Genomic DNA, 19,422 nt, shown 5'->3' on the forward strand with positions numbered 1-19,422 from the left:
ACCAAAGTGGTCCAGGCTCTTTTGATAGCAGAGTGGAATGTCAGCTGAACTCTTTTTGTCAAGTCTGTAGGAGGATGCTGGTCTCAGTTTCCGTCTGCTGTATCTGCCCAAGACTTGAGTAAAGATCTTGAGTCGCCTTTAGTGTGGTCTTGTTCTGAAGCACCAAATTATGTTTCTGAATCTGTTCATGACAATTGACTATTTCATTTCTTCTCTGTGCTTTTGGGAGGGGTTATTATTCCTCCTGTTGACACAGGTGATAACTGCCCTGGGGCAGTAGACACTACTCCACTGTTCACTTCTTCCTGTGTATTGGGGAAAAGAAGACAACAGTTAATACCTGTGACAGGGTCTCCTTTTCTGTGGCAGCAGGAGGCAGTAGTGCTTCCTCACACCACTCATACAATTTAAGCCCTCCAGAGTCAGGATACTGAGAAAACCAAAGTGACATTGCATAACGAAGTGAAGATTATTCTCTTACAAACTCCTCTCCAATACTGGGAATGCAAGTGTTTGCTCATGGCCTGGGAGGGTTAGGGTAAATCACGTGTTGTTTATTGCATCACTGGTGGTTGGGCACTCACTCACTGAGGTGAGCCAGGCCAGGTGTGAGCAGGGAGGTGCTTTGGCCATTCACAGCAGCCTCAGGATAAGGGATGTGTAATGAACTCAGCTGCCCAAACTCCACAAACCACTTACCAGCATGTCCAGATAATTTGTGTGGGTCTGGATATTGTGTCTGTCTTCCGCTGCAACCTTCTTAAAGTTCTTCAGCTTCACAGGGACCTTTTTTGCCACATTCACGAAAGGAACCATCCATTGTACACACTCTGAAATGCTGTCCCAATCTAAGCCTAAAGGGTAGAACACAGGATTCTATCTAGAAATCATGAAATGAGGGAGTTGCACAGTGTTCGAATATGGCCATGAGTTAAAAGACACAATAAGTAATACTGCAGATAAAAATTCAGAAACATCCTCCCAGAAACAGCCAACATTTCCTTAATGCTTGTTAGTTAAAAGGGTGGTGGCTACCGAGGGTGAATGGAGGTCACAAGGGCTGTTGTTGCTTTCCAGGAGAGGCTGAAGTGACTTGTGGCTTGAAAGCAAGATTGTGGGTCATGCTATAAAAACATATACTGGGTGCTGTTGACAGACATGCACAACTGCTTGAGAACTACATTTCAGGAAAAAAAGTGGCCAAATTTATAGCTTATGATCCTCAAACAGCTGGAAGCCATAGGGCAAATATTAGCCCAAAAGCAAGAACTCAGAAGTGTTTCAAAAAGCAAAGTCTAAAAAAAGCAAATTCCTAAGCAAAGTCTGCACTGCTGAAGGTGTTTCCTTCTTTTGAGTCCTTGTACCATCTGAAATAGTGGTAGGAAGTGAGATTAGAAGGAAAAGAAATCCATGGAACAAATATTAGTGTCCATGTAGGTTTTGGTCTTTAGCAGCTTGGTAAACCAATACCCTCTTAAGCAGATTTGGGCCTGTGACAGCTTCTGAATTCCCTAACAAGGCCAGGCTTTACAGAGGCATCTTACCTGAAGCTTTCTTAACTATTTCGATTGAGGTATAGTGGCAGAGCGCTGCAGCAGCTAGTGTTCTGTACTGGAAGTCCAAAGAATTCACATCCAGAATACACAGGTCTAAAAGCTGAGGACATGAAGGGTAACAAATTTTAACAAGCTGATACTTGATCCTGTCTCAGAGAGGGATATGCACACAGCAGTCATCCTCCAGCCTCTGCCCCAGAACAGGGCTGAGCTCCAGGAAGGTACTGTCTTAAATTTAAATACTACCTGGTGTGGTATTTACACCACTGAGCTACCCAGCTTCAGTAAGCCTCTCTGAGGCTGGGCACAACACATGCCCATACCAACTGAACCATAGCACTTCCAAAATAGTCAAAACACTCCCCAGGCTGTCTTCTTTGCAATTACACAGAAACACTATTAGGGGCAACACAGGTAAAAACAGCCTGGAGTCCAAAATTATCCACCTTCCTCTCACTGCTGTTTACAGAATGCTAGAGTGCACAGTAATTAAATAAATAAAATGTATTTTTTATTTTTCCAGCTTTTCCACAAAAGCTTTTAAGTATGTGAAAGCAGGGAGACAAGAAACACAGGGGTATTTGTCCTCACAGCTGAGTTTCTTTGGTGGAGTCAAACTTGCATGTTCCTTAACAAAGTAACAGGAGAGGGGAAACAAGGGAACACTTAGAACAAAGTGGCTTTCAGGTTATAGTGCTCAGTAGTGCTTGTCATTGCCCCAAGAACTATTTTCCAACAGTTTGCTACCTACCTGGGCTATTTGAATGAATTTTTCCTGAGAATACTGAGGTAGCAGCACTTTTGGAACATCCTTCAGAGCATCCACTTGAAGATAGAGGTTCAGCCAAGATACAATTGTCACTGGACAGAGTTCCCATTTTAAAGCCTGCAAACATTTAACAAACATTTAAGTGCCTTAAACCACTCAAGGATAGTTTTGTGCTCTGGTTTCTTCCTATACTTCTCCTGAGATTGTTGCACATATCATTAAAAGACACTAAAAAATATTTACAATTTCAAGTACAAATACTCTTTTCAGGTTGCATTCTCACTGCCTTCTGAAAAGGCTGTGCTAGGATCAGCACAAATCTGTATCCTTTTACTTGTGCAGTTGGATTTCATGTCTTTTCCATTCAGAACCTGGGAAATAAATATTATTTCCTCAAGCTTTTGGGCTAGCTGTGTGAACCTGCAGCTCATATCCATTAAGGATGGATCCTCTCCAAAATGAGGAGCACTGTGAGGTCGTTGCCTGTCTCTCCAGAAGCCCCTGTTCCTGGACAGCAAGGGATGTTGGCAAGTGCAGTACATTACAGTGACAGCCCTCCAGCCTGCCTGTGGCTGGCTGCACTGTTAAAGAGCTTTTACATTCACACAATCATGAGAAACCTGCTCTTTTCTAGTGGCCAGGGTGTCAGAGGTCCACTGCACACACAACAAAGGCTTTGCTATTGTGCAGGAACAGGGAAGGTTCCTTTTTCTAAGAAAATAAGTGACATTAAAACAAGGCTCAGCTGAAGAGTCATTCACCCAGCACTTAAAAACACAGCAAATTTTTACCTTTAACATAATAAGTTCCATTCTCACAATATCATCTTCACTGCAAGCACCATCAGTGACATAAGCAAATTCCTGTATTTTAGGAGCGTAGATTTCCTTTAAAGGGAGGGAAAATGAAGATGAGTGTATCTTACAGTTCTAAGAACGGTTGAGAAGGTACTGGGAAATACTTTTCTGTCCATATTGACATGTTAACATTCCTTATGCTACAACAGTGTTTTTTCATTAGATGAACTGACGTGAATCTTACAGGGTAAGGAGATAACATAAAACATACTTGGGGCTTAGTATCTGTTGTATAATGCAATGGACTTATTGCAACTCTTAGAGCTTCTGGGGAAATAAATGCTGACCAAGCAATCAGAACACCCTGTCATTTATAGATCTTTCTACTCAGCCATTCCAATGCTATAAAAACATACATCATCCCAATTCTCCTACAGATGGCTGGCTGGTACAGGTTACCTGCAATGTCAGTGTTGATGTAATCACATAAATAAAAAGAAGAGAGAGGGAAAAATCCCACAACCAGCCACTGTAACAGTCAAAATCCATGGTGCAGAGATGGTTAAGGAAGTTTGCTAAGCCAGTCATGCCAGTTGGGGACAAGTATAGTTTGGTGTGTAAGTAGAAGAGAGCTGTGCCATAAAATTGCTCCCCTACCAGCTGGCTCTGCAACCACCATGGCCCCACGCACTTCCTTAAGGATAGGTGACTGCTTGTAGTGCACAGCCTTGGTTTGGGAACCACAGTGAGATCTAGGGGTTACAAGATACCAATCCCAAGTTATCCTGTCAGTCTAGGCCACTGTGCATTACCCAAAAGTATGCTCTTGGCCCATAGATGTAGCACACAATGTATCACCATCACTGCATTCAAGACTCACACTCCACTAAATGAAGGCTATTGTAAGGGTATCAGCCTGATATTCAGGCAGTTTGAGACTTAGACTTGGTTTTGTTCAAGTCCCACACCCATTCCTGAGATTGTCTGCCAACTACTGTATATTTGGAAAAAGACAAGACAAAACAAAACTACTTCTAGCACATTTGCATGCCTTTTAACTCATGTGGTCTCCTTCCCTGCTGCTGGAGAAAGAAAGGACAAAAACTACTCTCCAAGAGACTGACAAATGCACAACTGAAGGAAGAGAAAAAAAAATTCCTCTTCTAACCTTCAGTGCTGTACATACACCATCAAGTTCAAAAGATTCAGACAAGAAATAATAGTTTTTGCTGTCTTTTTAGTTACTCCAAATTCAATACTCTCCTCTCTGTAACAGAGCTTCTTACCTCAAGTTTGGAGGCAATAAATAATGAGGTAATTCCTATGAGCTGAAGCATGCTCTTGTTAATGTTCTTTTGTGTCAACATGAATCTATCAAAGAAGTCTTGAGCTAGGTAGAAGGTTTCCCGGTGGAGTGCATACACCTCGCACACCTAAAACAGCGGAAAAGAACAATTCAGTTTTCTGTTACAAAACTCTGTGTACACACATTGGAACATTCAAGCTTTAACAGCAAAATGAAGGTTATTCTTTTGCACACACAAAGCTTTGCATACCAAGGTATGGTAGGATGCAGTGGTTAGCATGGGACTGGAAAAGGTATTTCCCATGCTCCCACCTAAATGTGAACTGCCTATGATGTACTAACAGACTTTCAAAAAATACTTTTTCCAAATTAAATAGCAACCATTTTTCCACTGAAATAAGAAAGTCTGTTGAGGAAAAAAAAACCCCAACAAAACAGCAACACCTACACATACACACATTAATTACTTCGATTAAGAACACTCTCAAGTTTAAGTCCAATCTTAACTGAATTCCCAGCAGATCTGTCCCAGGACAAAACCACTAAAACAATCTAAGTCTTTGGCTCTACAGCAAAGAAGCCTGGAAGCTCGTGCTGGAGGGGGCTCTGCTGGCAGGCCAGGAGCAGTGCCTGCAGCCCCTCAGGCACACCAACAGCCTCACTAAGCAGGAACAAAACTGCAGGAGCCGCCATCTGCTCAGTCCCATTGCTGGTTTCCCTGGCAGGGAGAACTTTTAATACTCGCATTGTATCAAAGTGTTTCAAATGCCAGTTCAACAGAAAAAGAAAGGAGAGTGCCCAGACCTGGAGATCTTAGGGAGAGACCTATTTTTTCATCTAATCTCTAATTGAATTGGGAGGGGCTAGTGCATATCCTGCTCCTCTGCCACTCCATAACCCTTTCACAACTAGAAAGCAGTTAGATATCTATTAATTACTGACAATCTATGTGCACTACAGAACAAGAACAGAAAAGAATATCCAAGAAATAGATCCCAGCTGCTTCATTATTTTACTTGGATACAAAGTGAGAATACAATCTCACTACTACAAGCTATTTCCCAAGATAAGGTTGGAAGAACATTTGCAAATTAAAGCCCTTCCTGACCACCAAAAATTCAACTGATTGGCAGAAAGAGCACAGCCCCACTCTTTTCAACCTGATATATTCACCTGATAATTGATGTGTTACTCTCATACTACTCCCACCTCCAGAGAAGATTCAGAACTAAAACTGGTCTATAGACCAGCCCTACCCATAAATAACTGGCATTTTCTATAGAAGTATATTTCCCAAACATAGTGACACTTGGTCATGTTAAGCAGTATCTGTTATAATGTTACAGAAGAGTGTTAGGAACTACTGAAGAGGTCTCAAAGTTGCTGGGATTTATATCCACTGTAGCACATAGAACCACTGAGCTGGACAAAAGCAATGCCCTTGTTGATATTTTTGTTTGGAAATCGAATGATTTCTTAATTCAAGACTTTTTAAAAAGCAACAAATTAATTTGATGGTGATATGTAAATTCCACATTAGAGGAACTAGTGAAGCACACAATCAGAATAATTTTTTTATTCAGAGGGTATTTTAAAAAATAATTTCTTTTTTCTTGAAATTCATTGCTAATATGATTTATTTGTAATCTTTTCACATAAGAAGCTGTCTATATCAAGAATCTTTACCTGTCAGCCACTGATATATTCTGCTCTTTATACGATAAAATTGAAAATTCACTATGAAATCAGAAATTAGTATCACAGGCTGACACTAAAGAGCTCTTGACATGGTCATAAATCCTCAGTACAGACACAGCTGTCTCATGGCTTAGAAACAGTCTACTCCATAAGTTAGAGATCCATAACTGGTCTGTCTACAGCCATTTTAATACAAATGTCTCAAAACTGGATTTCTCTCCCTTGCGGGATGTAGGGTGTCATGAGCAAAAGTTAAATACTATTGCTCGCGGTCGTGGGGGAAAAGTTCAGTGCCTCCTGCCTGGGAAGGCCCAGATGTAACTCACCAGGAAGATCAAAAGCAGTCACTTGTTCTGCTGCAAAACAGTTTTGCTTTTTTTATAACTGTACATGTCACTACTAAACCTTTATGTGAAAGCTGTGCTTTTACCTGCCTACTCCACAGGCACAGCACATGACAAAGTAACTTAAAGTACACACCTCTAAGAGCCAGTCGAGCAGTATTGATCTCATGTGAGGTTGCAAACTAGAATGAAGCGATGTGAAGTGTTTGCAGTGAGCGTATCTGTTCTCCTTCGTCAGAATGTTGAGCCAGACATCTTTGGAATTTCCCCAGCTATGGAATAAAGTTACACAAAGCGTTATTAAGTATATACACAATTCACAAAAAACAAACACCATTATTTATCGTTTAGAGACATTCAGAGACAAAAAGAAAAATTCCACATACTATAAGATCCTTATGGTAATTGGAAAACTGCAGGAATACTTGGAAGGTTTTACATCACCATAACAGCAGCTTGCCAAGACCAGCAGCAAGTCCAGTTCTATAGAATAGGTAGTAAAACTGAACATGTGCCTCTCAAAGTTGCACGTGCTACCAGAGTTCCCTATTTTGCCTTGTTTGGCAGCTGTTCAGACAGCAAGATAAAACCAAACCCTCCCCCTAAAATAGGATAATATACTCCTCCTCAGGAAACACAAAGCATACATAAGTTGTCCAGTTCCGCTTGAGAAAAACTGAAGATAATGTTTAAAAGTCACTCATCCATCCCTTTATTTCCTTCCTTATTTACATCAAGGCTCAAAAGCAAGCTATTTAGAGAAAAATTCTTCTTTATTGTGAGCTTGTAATTTGTTAGTGCTCCAGTCTGTTAGGGAAGATGATGCCTCTATCATCAATATGGCTTTATCTGTAATTGTTATTATTAATTGATACAGGCTTTTTCTTATATGTACTTCTCATTCTGCAGGTACTAATAGGAAAAGCATGTTGACCAATGACATTATGATTTCCTACTGAAATTTTTGGAGTTATGTGTTTACCTTACCCCAAGTAGAAACTGACAGAGCTGATCAATGGAATTGCCTACAAATTTTAACCCAGGTCATTTTCATTCTGTTGCCCTCCTAAGTTAAAACCTGGGGAGATATTTGCTTGTTTAATGTACAAATCTCTGTTTAAGCAGACAGGCATTGAGAAATGAATTATGTTCTTCTTACAGCAGCTAGGGAAGGATGGAGAAGTAAATTATCCTCTTACTCAGCTAATCAGAAAGGATACAGTTCAGCCTGTGAACAACAGGATTAAGCACCTTACATGGAACTCTGTATCTGAACATGACTTTGCAGCAAAGCATCACCTGGCAGCATCTCAAATTCTGATCCAGTTTGGGCAAGAAAAAAAAAAAACCTAAACCAAGGTATATCTAGAAAGATTCTCTTAAAGAAATGCCTCCTGTTCTTCTCTTCTCATTAGCCTTAGCAGAAGTTTTCCTTAACACATTGCAGTAAATTCAACACCTCCTTCATTAAAGCCCAGGCTGATACAAACAGCAACCGGGTAATTATCAAACACACCCAAATGTGTAAGAAATTCTGAAATTGAAAACTGTAATTTAATCAGCTAAGCTATCTCCCTGCAGAAGGGCAACTGTCTAGAACTGACTGCCCCAAGCACATTTCATAAGCAAGTTACCTGCACAGTGATATGGCCACAAGTTTATTTGAACGTTTTTAAGTTCTTTAAGAAAATTTTGTTTAAATTATTTTGGCCACTCAGTTCCAACAGCACTGAAAGAAGTTTATCCATTATGTGCCTCCTAACCACTTAGAGTGTGCAGTGTTAAGTTATAAAAGGGCAGCTCTGAAAGGTGAAAACCTTTCTAGTCTGTCTATAAGATCAGGGAAAAAATATCCAAACAACCAAACCCAAGAATTTCTGTCTTTTGCTTGTACACCAAATCTTCTGTGGAATGAGGAGATGAGTAGAGGTGTGTATTTTATAAGCACAGTACAACAGATTTTATTAGAGTAGTTCAGACATTAACAATTACTGCATCTGTTAAACTTACTTGAGTTCTGGTAAAGGTGATGGATTTATGAAGAGGTTCCTGAATCTGTATTTTTTGAATCTTGAGAAGTCAGTGGTTACTGATTCTTTGTGAGGTGTTTCAATAATTATGCAAGGTGAGATGCCTCCTGTTATCGTGGGGGGCCAACAACTCTGCAAAATAAACAAGGTATCTTTTAAATGCTGAGTTTACTATGAGAGCAAGAAAGGCAAGGAGTACATTACAGTAACAGCAACAATATATGCAATGTACATTAGTCTTTCTGGATCTCAGCATTGATTTAGGTACTGAAACCAAGAAACATGAAAATTAAATGCCAATGAAACATTTCATAGTCAAGATGGAAAATGTATAAATGAATTGGATGCATTTAAGAATTCAGCTTTGAGGAAGATGACTATCTTTAGTTTATGACCCACAAGTAGCCTATCCATTCCTTGAAAAGCTCAGTTACAGTACAAAAGGCAAAGATATTAATGGCAACTAATACACAAGACATTAGGTTGCTACTCCTACCTACTTATCTTTTCAGAAAGAAAAGAGGGGGTGGAGGTTCTACTGTCTCTCAGTGGAAATTCAGCGACCTGTTATCTTCCAGTTTAGTGCTCCAGAGAGGAGCCACCCATCCCAGCTCCAGAGCTAGATACCCACTGAGCAAGCAGCAGCTGTGAACTCTCTCTCAGCTTGCCAATGCCAAATATGGAAGGCAATGACTCAAAATTAAAAGAGTGCAAAGATATTCATGCAGAAAGCCTTAAAGAAGGAATTCTAGATTACTGTAGTTAACTATAACTTGTTTCACTAATGCTTACTTAGTTGTATGCAACCAGTATTAGTAAGGAGGTATCAAAACCCTGGAGCACATGCAATGCTATAATGGCTGATAGCCTTCAAAATGGTGACACAGAACTTTAATTATTCACTGTGGAGCTGAGGGGGAATCCCACTCACAAAGAATGGCAACATCTGTCCCTGAACGTGGAAGCTTTTCCTATACAGCTGACTTGCAAGGTAAGCTACACAGGATTCCCTAGTATCTCTAAACTTATTTATAGCCAGACTGAAGTATCCCAAGAGTGAGGTTACATATTCCAGCAGAACTGACCTTAATGCACGCAGCCAAGAGAAAAGGGAGGTCCCACTCCTCCCCTCCTGTGATCCTCACTGCTCAAGTTCCACCCCAATGCTTGTGAGACCCTCTGCTGGGCTAATTGAACTCACTAACTTGGCAGAACTTTAACTTAATTTTGTAGCGCCAAATTAGCAAGATGAACCTGCATACTGCTTCATTCAAAGACTGGAGCAAGGCAGGGGATGGACTATACAGCCAGCTATCAAGGAAGAAGAGACAGGGAAGCAGGATTTCCCCCTTTCAGCAAAGATAAGTTGTAACACTTAACTAAGTTTCACCCCAGGTACAGCTGATGTACTTATGCAGCACCTTTTCCTGCTCAAGATTTACAAAGACAACTTCACAAGCAGAAGAGATTCGCTTCACCATTGCCATTAGTCTCATTGACTTTACAAACAGTAACTACAAACAATATTGTTTGCAAGAGAAAATGATAATATTGTACTAATCTGCTTTAAAATAGAAAACTGTAAGGCCTGTCAGTTTCAGGAGTTTCCTGTGTTAGTGAAAACACATTCCTAAATTGATTTAAAGAATCAAAATAACTGTTAAATGAAAGTAAAGATGGCCTGCACGGTTAAGAATCTTAATTAAATGGCCGTGAAACCACACCTTAAGTTAAAACAAGTGCAGTGATCTTGTTTAGACTTGCCTCTAGGCCTTACCTGCTCTGTATATGGAATTGTTCTGAAATATCTGGGGTTATACTCTTTTTTTCACCTAACCTTACTCTGCAGTGGGGTTTACATTGAAGGATCTTTTATCTGCAGCAAAGGTACGTGTAAAAAAAAAACAAAAACCGATAAAAAGGTGCTAAGCTCCCATAGTTTTTGGTATCTGAAAATACAAACTTCCCCTATTCAATACTTTCTGGGGTGGAATGCATGATTTCACACTCACTAACACAAACCAGACTGACTCCCTTACCTAGTTTGAAATGGCATTCAGGACTGAATTACCTTAATTTCGTATTGATGTTTTTTAGCAATTTTCCCATCTTCTCTTTTCTTAATCTCCTGCCGAGAAGAGAGACACACATCAATACACTGACAGTGGCCAGCACACCCTCCTAAAGCTCAGGCAAACTCTTAATATCCCCATCCCACTTTGTAACTCAGCAAAGTAAAGATTGTCCCATCCAAATGCACTGCAGAGCTTTCAGTATCATTCAACTTTCCAAGTTGCTGAAATTGCTAACCTCTGCTGTTCTCCTTTTTCTGGTCTGGACATAATCTAGTGCCTGCAGTTCTTGTGGAGCCTCTTCTTGACAGGACAGTGGCTGCTGCTGTTTGGCTTGCAAACGGCTACTGCAAAGAGTAAAAAGACATTAGACATCAGGAGAGAAGCAGTTATTACATTAATACAGATAATCTTAGTAAAATGCTAACAGCTTACCTACGCCTTGACATCTTCTTTGGGCTATAAGATCACTACCTGGATCAAAGAAATAGGATAAGCTCAGTTAGTGCAACCTCACAAAATTAGAACCAAGTTCCCTACTTTGTGTCATGAACGTATCACAAGGAGCAGCATGGTTCACACAGCTCAAACAGAAGGGCACAAGTATTCCACCGGCCTGAGGAACGTCCAAGCAGAGCCCGACTGGTATTTAAGCACATGCAGCTCCATGTGCTGCTACGGAGTGCCCAGGTATGCCAGCAGTTTAGCTCAGGCTGCCTGGGGGTGGGGGCAGGGAAGTTATAAAGGGACACTTCCCACACAAGAGGATGTGGAGAGTCCCCGGGGCTGTGACCCCTCTAGTCCCCCCACACCCTCCCCTCCAGGCACCCACACAGACACACATTTTGACGCTGCGGCTCGCTCAGGGGCGATGCCCCCCACACCTGCCGGGATGGCCGGGCCGCGGTGGGCCGGGCTGGGCGCCGCCGCCCGCGCTCCCGCCGCGCCGGTTCCGCGCCAATTTCCAGCGAGCGGGGAGGCGGCGGCGGCCTGTGCCGGGGTCAGGCCGGGCTGGGGGCACCGCGGGCGCCCGCCCTGCCCTCCCCAAGGGCCGATCCGACACCCACCCGCTCCCGAGGGTGCTGAGGGGACGCGGGAGGGGCAGGACCGCCGCCCCGCCTCATCCCCCCGCGCTCCCGCCTGGCTGAGAGCGCGGCTCCCTCCAAAACCTGAGGGGGAGGGAAGGGGCTGCCGGGACGGCGCCTCACACGCGGGGACACCCACCCGCCGCCACGACACCCCTCAGCGGGAGCCCCCAGCGCAGGCACCGGGGCTGTGAGGGGGTGTCCCCACGCGCACCCCGCTCCAAAGGCCGGGGCGGGGAAGCCGGGTCCCGCCGGGGTGCGGCGCGGGCGGGCGGTCGGGGTCAGCCCGCCAAGCTGCTCGGCCGGCATCCCCGCCCCCAGCGCGCCGGGCTCCCTCCAAAACCGGGCAGCCCGCCCCCCGCGGGGCTCTCCGTGCTGGGGAGGGGGCCAGCCGATGGCGGGATCCCGCCGGCACCCCGGCCCGCCGCACTGCTCCCTCCGGGGCTGCCCACCCGTGCCATCGCCACTCTCCGCTCCCTGCGGATGGGGCCGCCCGCGGGGACATGTTCCCCCCAGGCGCTCCTCAGCCACCCTCCCTCCAAAACGCTGCCCGGGCGGGCGGGCAGCCCGCCTCACCGCTCCCGGTCACCGCTCCCGCTTCACTGCTCCCGGCCAGCGCTGCCAGTGTCCCGCTCACAGCCCCCACCACCAGCACCGTGTCTGCCGGTACCGCCACTACCACTACTACTATCATCACCCCCATTCTCAACACCGCCACCGCTACCATCATCATCGTTACCATCACCCCTGCCATCATAATTAACAACATCATCATCATCACCATCATTATCATTATTATTATCATCACCATCGCCCAGCCAGCCCCCGTGCTCACCGGCGGGATCCCGCACACCTCCGCCGCTGCCGCGCTGCTCAGCTGGCGCCGGCGCCAACCCGCTATATAGCGCGGCCGGGCCCGCGCTGCGCATGTGCGAGGGCGGCAGGCGGCTCCTCCGCCCGTTCGCAGCCCGCGCCCCGCTCGCCCCAGCGCCGCCCCTGTGCCGCGGGGCCGCGCCGACCCCCGCGCCCCCCGGGACACGCCGCGTCCCGGCCCGGCCGCCCCGGTTCCACCGTCGGAGGCATCCAGGAGAGCGGCAGGCAGTGCCGGGAGGAAGGCTGCCGTCGCTGCCGCCGACCGCAGCCCCAGCACCTCTCCGCCGCCCGGCGCCGCTGGCGGGGGTGCACTCCCGGCACCATCACCCCGCTCCGGCCCGCTCCATCGGACCCCGGCCCCGCCGAGACGGCGGCGGCTCTGCCGGCGGCCCCGCGCGCCCAGCGGCGCTCAGCCCGCCCGCCCCGGGGCGGGGCCGCCGGCCGAGCCGCCAATGGGAGCGCGCCGAGCCGCGGCAGCGTGCGGCGGCCCGGGATGTAAACACGGCCCCGCCCGCCGCCGCTGTCAGCCCCCGGGCCCCGCCGCCGCTGTCAGCCCCCGGGCCCCGCCGCCGCTGTCAGCCCCCGGCACCCGGGCCCCGCCGCCGCTGTCAGCCCCCGGCACCCGGGCCCCGCCGCCGCTGTCGGCCCCCGGGCCCCGCCGCCCGCCGCGCTGCTACCCCACCGACATCCGCACCGTGCACGGCGGTGGCCGCCGGCAGCCGCAGGCTGTCACATCCCGCTGCACGAGGGCGGGGTGAAGAGGAGGCTCGGGAATGGCCTTATCGCTCTCTACAACTATCTGAAAGGGGGTTGTAGCCAAGTAGGGGTCATCCTCTTCTCCCGAGTAACAAGTGACAGGACAAGAGGACAGAGTCTTAGGCTGCACCAGGGGAGGTTGGGGTTGGATGTTACAGAGAATTTCTTCATAGAAAAGGTGGTTAGACATTGGAATGGACTGTCCAGGGAGGTGGTGGAGTCACCGTCCCCGGAGGTTGTTTAAGGAAGGATTGGATATGGAGCTTAGTGCCCTGATCTAGTTGACATGGTGGTGTTAGGTCAGAAGTTGGACTCGATGATCCCAGAGGTCTTTTCCAACTTAATTATTTCAGTGGTTCTGTGCCAGCTTAAGACGGGCCTCCCCCAAGGACAGCCTCCATGATACCACGTGGACAAACTCTATTCCCTACAAAGCTGCTTTCCACATCTGCCAGCCAGCCCCACCACTGCCCCTCAGGGTCCCACCGTGTCCAAGGGCAGCAGAGCCCACTGCAGGAGCACTCACCCTGTAATCCCCTTCTCCAGAAGATGATACCGAAGCTTACCCTCAGTGTCAGCATACCTCCTGTTAATATCACTCAATGGTTGCTTGGAGTTTTCTTAAACATATTCCAAAATGCCTAAAAATTAAATCCACACTACCCCAAAAGCAACCAAACCCCACAATACCACATACCTAGCAGTGCCGTAAGCAGACACATTTCTCTAAAATAACCAGTACAAGGCATCTGCAGCCATTTGCTGATGAGAACAACTTTCTCGCAGTACTGAGCACATGTAGTGCAAAACAGCACAAAGAGAAGCCACGGCTGTCTTCAAGTGAATCAATTTTTTTTTTCACTTATTTTTCTTTTCCCAAGTGTAACATTCTTAAAGAGTAAATATAGGTTTTTCTTCCAAGTACGTATTATAGTAATTAAACACGATAACCAAGTGCTTACCCTCTGGTAGCTTTGCCATTTTAAAGGGCAAGAGAAAAAGGAGCGCAGCCCACCAAGGCAGAGATGTCACAGTAGGGTCACTGACAGCAGTTTAACAGGTCCCAAGTTTAGGGCACCAAAGGCCATCTCTCAGCTGTGCATCCTTACTGCACCTGATGAAGTGGGGACAAAAATTCCTGTAAACTTCAAATAAAGCACTGACGTACAAGATGGACATTGCAGAGAGACAGCCACCTCAGCTCTGCAAAATATCTGTTCCAGACCTTGTCATGAAAAAATCTGCGAGTTGTGGCTCAAAAGGAATGCAAAAAAGCCCAAAATTCACTGTCATTTAAACAATCTTTTGCCAACTGAATATATTGCATCACCTCATTGCAAGAAATCTAACCCATAGTTCAGGATGCCTGCAGTAGACATGCAGGTATCTCATTCAGTTGTCTTCCACTGAAATCCACCAGCAAGATGCATCCTGCTGTCTGGAAGTTCATCTCCTACTCCACTGACTAGAGAGAAAAGGTGGTCCCCAGAATTTGGGCAAACTTGACCTAACTGACTTCCTGCCTTTAGCTGACTTGTTGAAGTTGAAATACTACCATAGCTAATTTGTTAAAAACAACTGAAACTTCAGCTAGCAAGAGAAGAGAGACAAATTATCTTTTTTCCCTAAAAAAACTACGCTTCAGAGATGCCTGATTAGGGCTAGTTGGCAACCAGGCTCCACACAGCAAAGTGGGTTTGGTACATCAGGAATAAGTTCCATGGCACATTGTGAAAGAGGAATACTGTAAAGGGAAGGATAGCTAAAAATTGAATAGGCCAGATTGGCCATGAATAGGGCTCAGCACAAAGACTGTAATGATTACGCTGCTCATTTTTCTAGATCTTTCGGTGTGACTGCTGCAGGTCACTTGCCACATTTTTGTGGTTTTGATTCAGTAATGGAAAATGCACCAGGTCCCATGAGCATTCCCCATCCTGCCAGCAACTTTTCCTATAAATTTTCATCAGTAAAAAAATCTGATGAAAATCACGCAAAACACCCAACCAAACCCCCAGAAGCTAATGTGTAATCAAATCCTGTGGCAGACAATGAAATTATGATTTTAATGCAAGCTAACACACTGACCTTTCGATGTGGCAATAAAAATGAAGTGAGTTAGTCCATGCTGGGACATTTTCAAGTGGATTGACACACAGCACATCCTCTTTTACTGTATGGCTGCCTCCTTAGGGAGAATGAATGTAAAAGAATTTTTTAAGATTCTAGAAATACATTATTGCTGAGCAGTGTTTGTGCTGCGATCCTTTTAGATTAGTCTAGGGAGGGTTTTTTTATTGTTATTATTTTTTGTTTTGTTTTGTTTTTCCCCAGTTACCACTTGTAGGTATGTTCCAGAGAAGGTGTCAAGGCCTTCCTTACAAGTTTATACACCTAAGGTTGTTTTTCTTGGTTATCCTTTTATGGCTCTATTTGAAGGAGCCTGGAATCTACCAAAGATCTAAAAGGCACAGTTCTAAAGCTCTGAGGATCATCTACTGTGTGCTCAATACTGCTCTTCTCATAGGGAGCTTCTGAATCCATTTGGTTTTTCTCAAGGAAAGAAGCAGGATTTCATCAGAACATTTGCATACACTCTACTGTGATCTGGGCACAAAAATAACATGGAATATCATGTCTATATGTTCCTCCTACCTTGCAATACTTACTGTATATTGCTATGGCCATCTGCTTGTGCTGTCAGGCTTTGTCCTTTTCAGTCACAGCCGTTTTGTCAGTGCTGTTCTGTAAGGTAGTTAAGGGAAAGGCCTGCTCTTGTGTGGATGAACTTCACAGTGTTTAAGAGTAGTTTTAAGGTTATTTATGGCTCCAGCTACATAGCCTAAACAAAGCACCATTAAAGCTTTATACCTCCTAAAGAGAAATACTTCAGCAGGAAGTTGCACTCTTCTATAAAAGTTTGGGGTTTTGTTTGTTTGTTTGGGTTTTTGTTGTTGTTGTTGAAAAGCATGAGACAGCTTGAAACCCTAAGGTTTAAAACCTTGTTTTCTATTAGAACCTACAATGTTCGACTTTCCTGCTTGTTTCATTCAGAGACCTTTTTACAGAATCACAGAATGGACGAGGTCAGAAGGGAACACGGTGGGTCATGTGGCCCAACCTCCCTGCTCAAGCAGGGCCATCCCAGAGCACATGGCACAGGATTGCATCCAGACAGTTCTTGAGTATCTCCAGCAGGGGAGACTCCACAACCCCTTTATTTTTAAACAAGGCATGATGCAGTTTAATATGGATTAAGGAATATATTTAAGACTCTACAAGATTAATTTGTTTTGCAGTTTGAGGGTTTTTTTCTGATTTGGGGGGGAGAGATGTCAGATTACAGTTATTAAGAACCTGTTAGGTAAAATACAGGTGAGCAAACCTTTAGTCATAAGCAAATGAATATATCTTTCTAAGGGAAATACCAGCAACAGAGAGCATAGGCAACAACCAGCTGCTGATAAGCAGCTTGCATGAAAATCAAATCAGCTTAAGATATCCAAACTAGGAGTTAACTAAAAGATAATAACTAAAAAGTGTTTTAATAATAGAGGAAGAAAACTCAGTTAGAGATCAAGAATAAGTTACTAATTCCCTTACAATTTACAGTGTCAAACCTTGATGTCAAAGCATGATACAAGGATTTCCTCTTTGAATTAAGTTTTTGAAGGCACACTTTTAAAGGAGGTGGGGATGCAGATTTGCCAGTCTTTTAACTCACCTTCAGAAGTAGATGCTGTCACTTCACAGCAGTTATAAAGCAAAGCAATGGAGTATGTTCTTCTGGCTCTTGTTAGTAGCCTCTTTCTTTCTTCTTGAGGTCATGCACCTTTCTGAAAAGAAGGTTGAAAAAAGGTTGGAAAAAAACATTCTCTTGTCCTGAAAGCCCTTTTATGCAGAAGGCACTTCATTCATATCCATGAAAAGTCATATTCGTGTCAGAGACCCATAGCCTTTCCTGTACATAAAGATTTAAACTCCTGTGAACACACCAAAGGCAAAACACCTCTAAAGAGCAATTCTTACACTTGATCTCCCAAGCAAAGCCCACAGTCACACCCCAGTAGGGATAGCATCTCTCCAGTGAGAAGGAGCACCTGTAACTAACAGTCAAGAATTGAGTTTATTGTCTCCTACCTCTGTGTTGAATCTCTTATCTGCAGCATAATGTAATCGGGCACACTTCCCTCATATTTACCAGTACTGCTTAACCACTGGTCTGCAAGAGGACACCTTTTAGATCAGGAAAAAAATGTAAGTAAGGGAAGATAAGGAATATGGAGTCACAGAAAATAGCCATGTAGAAGACAAGTAGGACAATAATACAGCATTTTTAAAAATGAAAGTAGCTTAATTTATCCTAGGGTCACCTCACAGGCACGTAAAGAGACATCTCTTTGCCCTGCTGCCGGGAGAAGCAGACAGCTGGCTACAGGGGAAGGCCCTCTTTTCCTGGCTCTGCCTGTGACCTGCATGTGGTTCTTCATCCAGATAACTCACATCACCTCATCAAACCTACAGCTGCCAGGCCCTGGACTCAGGACTTCCCCTCCCAAGCCTGCAAGGTGCAAGGTGTTTACTGCTGATGCTCCAGCTTCCAAGTACTGTCCAAACACCTTTTCAACACGATGTGACTAGCACTTATGATTCCCCATAGCCTAAGACTTAGCCGTGTTTAGAGGACACCATGGATCTCTCCAGAGGCAAAGGTGATAGGCAGGAGATGATAACTCCACCCCAAATTGCCTACCATTAATAAAGATGTATGTACTTATTCAGCTGTTTTGCCATCTGTCACCAGCCACAGAAGCAATATTGTCCTCCCAATTTAATACAAGACACATTCATAGAATTATGGAATCATTAAGGTTGGAAAAGGCCTCCAAGATCACTAAGTCCAAGTTTTGACTGAACATCTCTTTGTCAACCAAACCATAGCACTTAGTGCCACATCCACTCATTTTCTTGAATGCATCTTGGAATGGTGACTCAACCAGCTCCATGGGAAGCCCATTCCAGTGCTTAACCCTTATAGTGACAAAATTTTTCTTGATATCCAACCTCAACCTCCCTCAACACAGCCTGAAGCAATGTCCTCTCATTCTGTCACTTGTTACCTGAGAGAAAAGACCAACTCCACCTGGCTACAACTTCCTCTCAGGTAAAGAGTATCAAGGTCTCCCCTGAGCCTCATTTTCTCCAGGCTAAACACCCCTGGCTCCCTCAGGCACTCCTTGAAGGACTTGTGCTCCAGACCCTTCCCCAGTGCCCTCACCAGTGCCCGGTACATGGGATAATCACTGCCCTGGTCCTGCTGGCCACACTGTTGCTGATACAGGCCAAGATGCTGTTTGCTGCCTTGGCCACCTGGGCACACACTGGCTCATGTTCAACTGCTGTCATAGAATTGTAGAATATGCTGAGTAGAAATCATCAGGATCATCAAGTCCAACTCCTGGCCCTGCCCAGGACATCCCGAGAATCACACTGAGTGCCTGAGCATTGTCTAAAAAATTCTCAGACTCTGTCAGGCTTGGTGCTGTGGCCACTTCCTTTAAGAGCCTATTCCAATGTTCAACCACCTTCTAGGTGAAGAACCAGAATTTTTCTGATATTCTAAACCTCCCAGCTCAGCTTCACTCTGTTTCCTTGGATCTTGCCACTGGTCATGAGAGTGAAGAGATCATGCCTCCCCTCATGAGGATGTTGAGGTCTCCCCTCCAGGCTGAACAAACTGACCTCAGCTGCTCTTAATAAGGGTTCTCCTACAGACCCTTCACCATCCTTATGGCCTCCTTTGGACACTCTCTAATAGTTTACTGACTTTTTTATGTTGCGGTGCTCAAAACTGCCCCCAGCACTCAAGGTGAAGCTGCCCCATTGCAGAGCAGAGTGGGACAATCCCCTCCCTTGCCTGGCCGGTGATGCTGTAACCCCCAGGACATGGTTGGCTCTCCTGGCTGCCAGGGCACTGCTGACTCACATTCAACTTTCCACTGACCAGGACCCGCAGGTCCCTTTCTGTGGTGCTGCTCTCCAGCCTCTCATTCCCCAGTCTGTCCTTACATGAAGCATTGCCCCATCCCACATGCAGAATCTGGCACCTTGTTAAACTACATACTTTTGGTGACTG

General features: G+C 45.2%; 1 protein-coding gene across 2 annotated transcripts; it reads right to left on the reverse strand.

Annotated features, from left to right (window-relative positions):
- Positions 1-93: 93 nt before the first annotated feature.
- CCNE2 (cyclin E2) lies at positions 94-11,163 on the reverse strand. 2 transcript variants are annotated; one of them, XM_066333686.1, is made up of 11 exons: positions 11,008-11,163; positions 10,811-10,919; positions 10,572-10,628; positions 8,481-8,632; positions 6,607-6,742; positions 4,409-4,555; positions 3,117-3,212; positions 2,308-2,442; positions 1,545-1,656; positions 700-854; positions 94-305 (listed from the first exon to the last, which is right to left on the reverse strand). In XM_066333686.1, the coding sequence occupies exons 1-11, from the start codon at positions 11,019-11,021 to the stop codon at positions 204-206; spliced, it is 1,215 nt and encodes a 404-aa protein (XP_066189783.1). In that variant the 5' UTR covers positions 11,022-11,163; the 3' UTR covers positions 94-203. The 2 variants fall into 2 exon arrangements, with proteins under 2 accessions (XP_066189783.1, XP_066189775.1); XM_066333678.1 differs by having other exon boundaries at positions 10,572-10,631.
- Positions 11,164-19,422: the final 8,259 nt, after the last annotated feature.

This window comes from Sylvia atricapilla, chromosome 1 (genome assembly GCF_009819655.1).
Source record: "Sylvia atricapilla isolate bSylAtr1 chromosome 1, bSylAtr1.pri, whole genome shotgun sequence".
Taxonomy (NCBI): Eukaryota; Metazoa; Chordata; class Aves; order Passeriformes; family Sylviidae; genus Sylvia; species Sylvia atricapilla.